The 8,856-nt window shown below is 36.1% G+C and overlaps 1 protein-coding gene across 1 annotated transcript in view; it reads right to left on the bottom strand.

The window, feature by feature from the left end:
- Positions 1-6,608: 6,608 nt before the first annotated feature.
- The window catches only part of plxnb2a (plexin b2a), a gene marked incomplete in the record, with an annotated part of 172,717 nt that continues 170,469 nt past the window's right edge, over positions 6,609-8,856 (bottom strand). The window contains 1 exon segment of the mRNA XM_035675813.1: positions 6,609-8,745. Within this exon segment, the coding sequence (XP_035531706.1) occupies positions 8,641-8,745 (105 nt within the window).

The following is an 8,856-nucleotide window of genomic DNA, read 5'->3' as shown; positions in this document are numbered from 1 at the left end:
ATTATTTCCACCTATTTTCTGACATACCGTATTTTAGCATAGCAGACAGGGTCTAAATACTACAATACCCATAAGCCTCGGCAGTTGTTGCCATGGAGAAGAAGCTAGTCAAAACATTTTGCCGTTACAGTTGAGAATAAAACACGACGCCATAGTTGTAGTATTGTATTAAACAGCGGCAGATTTTTTATTTTTTTGGGTTTTCACGTTACAGTTAAGAACATTTCCTGTCAATGGTTGAGAACATAACATTTGTGGAGTTACTGACTCAGATTTTAACGGTTTGTTTTTCCTTTAACCGCCATAAACTCCGACCGTTAGGTATGCACGTCACAGAATTCTAAAGTCTGTGATTGGATCATTTACAGCTTGTTGCCGAAAGGTACCTTGGGAGTTGTAGTGTGTACCTCTTTTATTTTTCTAATGATGTTTGTAATATTTTCTACTTTGCATCTCTGGATTTTAATTAACCATAAAAAAAAAATAAAAAAAACAATTGCACCAAATACTAAAAAAATTATATAAAATATGGAAATATATGTTTTTTTGATCTCACGACTTTAGAGATTTAGATATAATAAACTTTCTGTCAAACTATAACAATTCATAATACATACTGCCATGCCTTGGATGCTTGGAGATTGGCCTCGACAGTGTGTAACTTTAATGAGTATCTATCGTCAGAAATTGAATATAATATGCAGATTTATGTTTTCATTAGTGTAAAATCACCTGAAAATAAAGAATTGTTGTAGTTTTCTCTTACCTATAAGAAATATAGTATAATTTCCCTCTGAAGTATATTGTAGAATAAAGAATGAAAATACTGAACATTTGTACTATAATTTGAGTTAATGTACTACTGATGTAAAAATACTTACTCATTAAGAGCTGTCTTTAAAATGCAGATCTTTCCTATTTCCTGTTATAAAAATACATCACAACATTATAAATTAGATATATTTCTTTGCAACATTTAATAAACAAATGTAAACCTTGAATCAGTGAGGAAGAAACTTATTTAAATGTGTCTATACTGCCCCCTTCTGGAAAGAGAATAGCAATCCATTCAGTTTCATTAAACTATTTATATCCATCAAATAGTTCAAAGAGAATCAAAGTTTAAAAGTGCAATTCCTAATTAAGACCACAGGGAGGCAGGGTTGTAGTATATTTATCTCTATATAATGTTATAAACTGGCTCATAATCACATTTAAAAAGTTTTGTTATTGTCAAGATGTACTGGAGTAAAAACTAATGACGCATCAAATTTAAATACAAAGTTAAGTAAAAGTAGTAGTACAAACACTTACCAAACTGCAGATGGAAGTAAATCAGTATGTGTTTTATTAGTTTAAAAACACAGTTTGTTGGTCAGTTTGAGTGTTTTTCCAATAAACAGCATTGACAGAGACAAACCTTTCTTTCCACAGCCGCTTTGAAGTTCTGCTAATTCAACACAAATAACTGATAATTGTGATTCAAAACAAGCAAATATTCATTAATAATATATTTTCCTCATGGAGTTAACCCGGTGACCGCCTGTGAATTTATCCTTGAATCATCCATGAATCATAAACAGGAGGCTCCTCTGCGGATGCTGTGTGTCCTCGCCTTAGGCTGCCTGCGGTGTATCGACGTGCTTATCAGTTGAACATAATTTCTCTGCTGTGAAACATCCTGACAGACTTCCTCTCATGCAGGAACATTTGAGAAACTGAAATCTGATTAAACCACCAAAGCCCTTTTGTCCGTTTTTGTTAGTTTAACAGCATTTAAATGATCGTATCATAAAGTAAAGCAGGTCCTAGCTATGAATTATGAATAACCTAGATGTCTTAAAACTATTTGAGAGATACATAATCACCTTGCTGAGAGTTAGACGAGAAGATCGATACCACACTTGTATGTGTTCGTTAAGCATCGAGCTAGAGCCAGGAGCCAATTAGCGTAGCTTAGCATTAAGAAATAAAACTGCATAATGTTTTAATATGTTTTTAAATTTGCGTACGAATAAATCAGTTGAGACAAATTGGGTTAATTAGTGAGCTTTCAGTTTTTCCTGGATGTATTTTTAAACTTTGAACAGAGCTAGGCTAGCTGTTTCCCCCCACTTCCAGTCTTTATGCTAAGCTAAGCTAGATAAAAAACTGATGTAAAACCACATTTAAAGTCAAAGATCATGTGTTTATCCATCATCACGTGCTCGTGGATTCGATATCCAGGGGCGGATCTAGACAAATATTCACAGGGTGGCAGAAATATAAGCTATCTTCATATAATGAAGATGTTTCAACTCAAAAACATTGGGTAGAAATATCCAAAGGTGGCGTTAGAAATCAATAAATTGGTTTATTTCTGCCATTTTTCCAAATATATGTCTTTTAGCATTGAACCTAAGAACTTATTTTCAAATTAATTCAAATTAATGTGTTAAATTTGACACCAAAATGGGATCATAAGCAGCAGAAGAATGAAAGACACCAGAACAATAAAAGAACATTTTCCCATTTGTATAAACATCTTTTATTGGATATTTGGACTTCCTGGATCTGGATTTTCTGCCCACTTCTCCACTTCCTCAGAAGAGTCACCGATTTGGGCTCCAGTCCAGACCATATTGGGGTCCTGGTTACTGGTAGTGTCTTGTTTCTCTCTGCAAATTCTACACTTGGTCCAGTCCATCCAAACCTTTTGTTTCCTACAATGATGTTACAAGAATAAACAATGGGAAGGTTGTATTCGATGTACAAACTGTTATACAATGGTATAAACACATTTAACCCCTTGTGATGTCGGTAAAAACATCAGTACCGGTGGTCGATTCTTCTGTATAACATTCAAAAATCTCTCGTTTTTACGTGTGCCCCGTTAAACAATATATTTCAAACACGCTTTCAGTTTTACGTCATTAAAACACACAGATCTTCAAATAGCGGACGAATAAGATCTACTTACAGCGAAGGCTCAGTTCCCTGTGCTGATCCTTCATCCAGTCATTACACATGAACAATTTCCTGTACCTCAAACGAAACATCACATATGTAGGTCACATCCTTCTACTGAACTGGAACATGGAGTGGGGAATATACAGATAAAATGTGTGAGTTAAACCCTTTTAAACACTTCACAGGTTTTGTGCCAAACAAAATCCAATGATTCACAATCCAGTACACTAATATTTCTGTGTAATCTCAGCATTTCCCCCCCAAAAAAAGACGAGTACAAGAGAGTTTTACAATATCTTGACAAAGCCTTTGCTTTCTTTTGCTTCTGTTTTCTTAATTTTTTATTGCCTGCATGAAATGACGACGTACGTGGCAACGTGAATTACTGCAGAGCCGTTGGTGAGCGAGGCAAAAATGATCCACTATCTTGGGTTTAACGTTCGAGTATCGGTCTTCCACAGGATTTCTTTCATCAGTTGCCTGAAAAACTGAAGTGTTTCTGTCATTTCCTATCCATATTTCTAAGATAATATCTACAACTGATCTGGATGGAGATTAAACTGAACAAAAAAGTTAAGATAATTTGTTGGCATTCAACAACTCGAGGCTTGACCGTTTGCTAATGCTTACGCAGGCCAGCCATCGGAAACCTAAAGAGTTGGACGTGTGTAAAAATATTGTGCACGGACACTATATAGTTCAAAATTTTGGTAGATACACTGGCTTTGAGTTAAACTGATATCACTTTACATAAGCTAAGCTCACAGCCAGGAGATGATTAGCTTAACTAAGAATATTAAGATTAATAAACTCAGGTAATTAATGAGCTTTAGAGTTGTTGGTAGGTAGTCTTGAACTTTGGACAGAACCATGCTAGCTGTTTCCCCCTGCTTCCAGTCTTTATGCTAAGCTAACCACATTCTGACTCCAGCTCTGTACATGACGCTTTTAACGGTCTATTAAAATGACACAGGGTTCAAATGTAAGCATCCAGTACAATATAGGGGTAAAATATGGATAGAAACACAGAAAAAAAGACACATGATTGAACCCATGTCGTTACAGAAGCTAGGCTAGTCCCCAAGCATTTCGCTGCACCAGCTATTCATAAATCTATTGCTAAGTTTGAATGCAAAGTCCTATCTAAGTTTTTAGTAAATGCTAGCTACGTTCAAACTAACGCAGGAATGTCTTAGCTTAAGATTTAGTAATGTGTAAATCATCTGTAAGAGGCACAAAAGATATATTCTTTGTAAATATAGTATTTGTTTTATGTGTGTTATTTACTGCTTGAGCCAAATGTTATTGAGATAAAATTGAATAATTTGAGGTATGTTGTGTCATTTTTATGAAATTTCATCATTATTAAACAATATCAAGTTTCACGTCGGATATGTCGACTGTAATCATCTGTAATCAAGTGTGTCAGATATTAGCAAGCTAACATGAGCTTTGTCAGTTGGTTCAGTTAGTAAACTGACTAAGTGACATATTTTATGGATATTTCATATTATTTTCAAAACTGTACAATTAACACCAAACAGTGAACTCAATAACTACAAGAAGTTTGTTTAAAATTAGTGATTTGCATGAATTTTGAGTAGATTATTTCCTGTTTCTGGAACTTTTTATATATATATGACATTTTTTTACATGCACACACATATATTATGTGTTTTCTTTTGACAAATTCAGTGCTTTCTTGTTCCTGATGCTTGGCCACTCTTCTATTAGACATATATTTCTTCACAAAAGTGAACCAAATGTTGAGCTATAGGCCTACTGTGTATTTATTCTTTAAGTTTTCCTTAAAATCAAAAAGGCCTGGCGACCCCCCATGAAGCTTTGGCGACCCCTAATAGGGGTCCCAATCCCCAAGTTACCCCTGGCAGTTACTAGGTACAAATAATTAGTAACTATGTGGTGCAACCTGTTTTAATTTCATCGGTACATTAAGTTTTAACTTATGAACAGCTGGTGAAACCGACTCCTGCCCTCTGCGTAACAGATTTATTTGCACTTTATCTGTGTTAATCATGGTTTTGTTTTTTATACATGTCTGACACTGCAGTGAAACTTACTGAATGGTTTCTGACAACTTTTAAAGCATTATATTCTTGGACAACACGGCTGATAATAGTGGTATAAATGTGTTTTTGTACAAGCTTTAAAAACATTCTCTCAGTACCAACTTTGCCCTATCTAAAATACTTTACATCATCTCGTTGTGATCTTCCAGTTAAAAACCACAAACATGCAGTAAACCTACTATAAACGCGTATGTGCCTCTAGATACCTTTTTTCTTTTCTTTTTTGGCTTTTACTTCCAAATCTACTTTCAGTTCTACTCTTTAAGGCACTCACTGGTGGCAAAAAGAAGGCAGAAAGAAGCTAGTTTTGGTGAAGGAGTAGAGATATTGACGTTTTTTTAAGAGATAAACTGCGCGATACTTCTCAGCATTAATTGGATGTCTCATATTTTACAATTAATATGCGTAGTGTGAGTGGAGTGAGCTCTGAGGTCAAGCAACACAATGTGAAAACACCATTTAAAGAGCTGAACATCAAAAGCAAACGTGGCAGTTTGCTTTGAAAAGCTGGTGAAATTTTGCGAAAGGTCTTCTAGTATCTGAACGTCAGAACCGGCACTGAAAAGAACCTCCAAAAAAGTTTCACATTTTAACAGTTTGTTTGTTTGTTTGTTTTTTTATAAAAGTACCACCAGATTATTTAATACACAATGGTTTGTTCCCCTTATTTCTTATTTCTACAAGCATCAAAAACACACAACTCAAATGACAACTCGAATTCCTGGAAATTACACACACACACACACACACACACACACACACACACACTACAACACACACGAGTTATTTGGCACCAAAGTGGCTTTTAAAACCAAATTTCTGAGAGAAATGCCCAGAAGAAAGCTAATGAGAAGTGGAGAGGAAAAAAACAAAACAAAAGCTAAGATGTGTTTATTTCAGTCTTTGTATCTGGAGGTCATGTGGTGCCAAGAACCTTGCAGTGTGTCCATCCGCAGCTTAAGGAGTCGGAGTACAAAGATACAGCACCAGCTGTGAGGTCGTATTGCTTCAGAATTTAAACATGCAGTTTGTAAGAACTGAAACCTCTGAGGAATCAATAAATCCAAACTTCACACACAAAAAAACACCCCCAAAGACAAAAAACAAAGAAAATCCTTCTTTCCCAGAGGGCGAGGGTGTTCATCATCCCACTTACAAACTGCATATTTAATCTTTGATAATAACTCAAGCACTACATAAAGCACGTCGTCTGGGCTCAGAAGGCAAAGAATAATGTAGATATGTGATGACTCTATGGTGACGATGATTAATACGTAGCATAGGAGAAGATAAATGAGTTCATTTACACTTCAGTGGTGTAACGGCACTTAAACGCAAAACTGTTCAAGATCTTCTAATAACTTGGTCCTCAAGTCACTCACTTACAGAGCGGTTGGTAATAGAAACGATCATATGGTTTATGTATTTTTTCATATTTCTCTAACAGTTGACATGACATATATAGATTCCCGCACTCTGCTTTATGGATTGTTAAAAACAATTCTGAAAGATTTTTTTTAGAGAGTCTGAGCAGGAAACAGCCTATTTCTGATTAAACAAAACCTCAAGAAAATTACGAAACATTTAATGGGCAGAATACGGAGGAGGCAATTTTTAGGAGGCACATATCCAAGTCTCTGTAGGTGCTGCGTCACAATTATTTTGCACAAAAATACAAAAAGAAATAGTATGTGAAAAAATATTTGACTTTTTGCTTATCGTGTCTGTGTGAGATGAAAGAATTCTGTGTATTTATAATGTTTATTGTAGTTTATTTCTTTGTTTGTATGCTTTATAAATCTTCCATAGTTAGTAGGAAGAAGACTGTTAATTGTTAGGAGACATCAAGGTGGTTGGCTGTATGTTTTAAATGTATGTACACCTTGGATAGCAGCCCTGATACTGACTGCAATAACCTGGTGAAATGAAGTAAATAGAAGTCAAACTGTGTAGAAGTGTTGTTGCATTGGATGCATGTATCTGCAAATGGGACTTATAATAACTGGATTTAATAACACCTTAATTTAAAATTAATTTTAAGCCTTTTTAAAGGATCTGTGGGTACCCTGTCTTCAGAAGACACTTAAGTAATTTCCTCTTACGTGTGCAGTTAAACAGAAACAAAATGCAGCATTATATACGATGGGAGTATTGCAAAAGAAGAGACATTTTAAAAAAACAAAACAAATCACACTTAAAAATAAAAGTGTTTGGCTGTTTAGAGCACATGATTAGGCAGTCATGATTTTTCACAGAAAGTAAAAACAAGCTGGTCCTCAGCAACAGAGCGGCAACGGCGTCGATAACTATTAACACACTCACACACACGCACAGGATATGACATTATGTATGGACCACCCTAATTAACACCTTACAGAAAAACTAAGTGGCACTGTATCAGTACATTAAAAAGATACATGTCATGTTGTATATGGAAATGCAAAGCCTCTGCTTAAAGCCTGCATACAAAGAATAAGAATAAACAAACTTAACTGAATGAAATTATTCGGCTATGATTCGAGTCACCAGCACAGTGTCATCAGCATAGAATCACATACTGCAGCTAATCTGATATGAAAAACATTTGGCTGTGATACAAGAAAAGTCTATGTTGCAAGTTTGATTTTTGGACTTAATTCAACTCATCGTACCCTGAATTCACTCTCCTCAGTTGTGCCATCAAGACAAACCAAGACCCTAAATTGGCCAGTGGTGCGTACCATAGTGGGTTTTCATTGGTTGATTATTTTTATTTGAGTGCGCTTGAAGGTTCTTCCGGGCATTTTCACGCTATAGGATGACAAACTGCTCCGTGTTGCTGACAAGAGATCAGATTTCCTGGCTACCATTTAGTATGGAGACAGAAAAACTGACCTCAGATCAGGAGTTACGAGGCAAAAATCACCTTACATCCATAGTTCATAGACTTTCGCTGTAATATGATAAGGTCACAAAGCGTCCTGGAGCAGCCATACTTCCAATGCGAACTTCCAAAAGGGCAGCAAAAAGAAAAATATTTGGTAATGTCACATTACTTCAATCATATTCTTCAATTATCCAAAAATCTTCAATCTACATTCCTTGTGTGACACGTTCTTCATCACTTGTTATATGGATAAAATTAAAATTTAGAAGCCAAAACACAGAAACAGCTAGGTCCGAGAATTACACAGACCGAACTAGCTACCATTAAAAAAATAACCCTTTGATTTCACAGAGCTCCCATCTGCAGCCATATTATGGTCGCCATTTTGCAATACCTTCTTGGTATTTGTTTCGGGATGCCAAGTGGAAGTAAGCCATACAAGTGTAGCGGATATCAGCGCTTCAGTGTCCACCACTCTGGGCATATTTTAACACTTAATTTGTCTAAAATCTCCCTTCCTCACCCATCCTGGAGTCCCACAACTCCTCCCCCCTTCAGTCCTTATGTGGTCAACAGCTTCCTGTAGCTCCACTAGCCCCTCTCTCTTCAGTCCTTATATCGTCAAACATTCGGTAGAGTCCAAGAGCTCGTCCTCTTTTGAGTCTTTAAATGGAAAACATCCTGTGTTTTAGTAGCCGTTAGCTCCCCCCACTGACCCCTCCGTGATATCAGAGGTCAAAGGTCAGTGACTTTGTTCTCCAGGGCGGCAGCGATCTGTTGGAGGCGGAGGGTGAGCTGTTTATTCTGGGCTGCTGGGTCCTCGTCAAGTGACTGGATGATCTGAAGAAGATGTTAACACAAAATTTAACATTTTGACGTTTTTTTATTTTCACTTCTGGTATATCTTTTTTATTTTTTATTTTTTTTGCCTTTTATGCCTTTATTTGATAG

The sequence above is a fragment of the Morone saxatilis genome, unplaced genomic scaffold (assembly GCF_004916995.1).
Source record: "Morone saxatilis isolate NCDOM2014 unplaced genomic scaffold, NCSU_SB_2.0 Contig10, whole genome shotgun sequence".
NCBI classification, from domain to species: domain Eukaryota; kingdom Metazoa; phylum Chordata; class Actinopteri; family Moronidae; genus Morone; species Morone saxatilis.
This window is presented reverse-complemented; position numbering and strand designations above follow the sequence as displayed.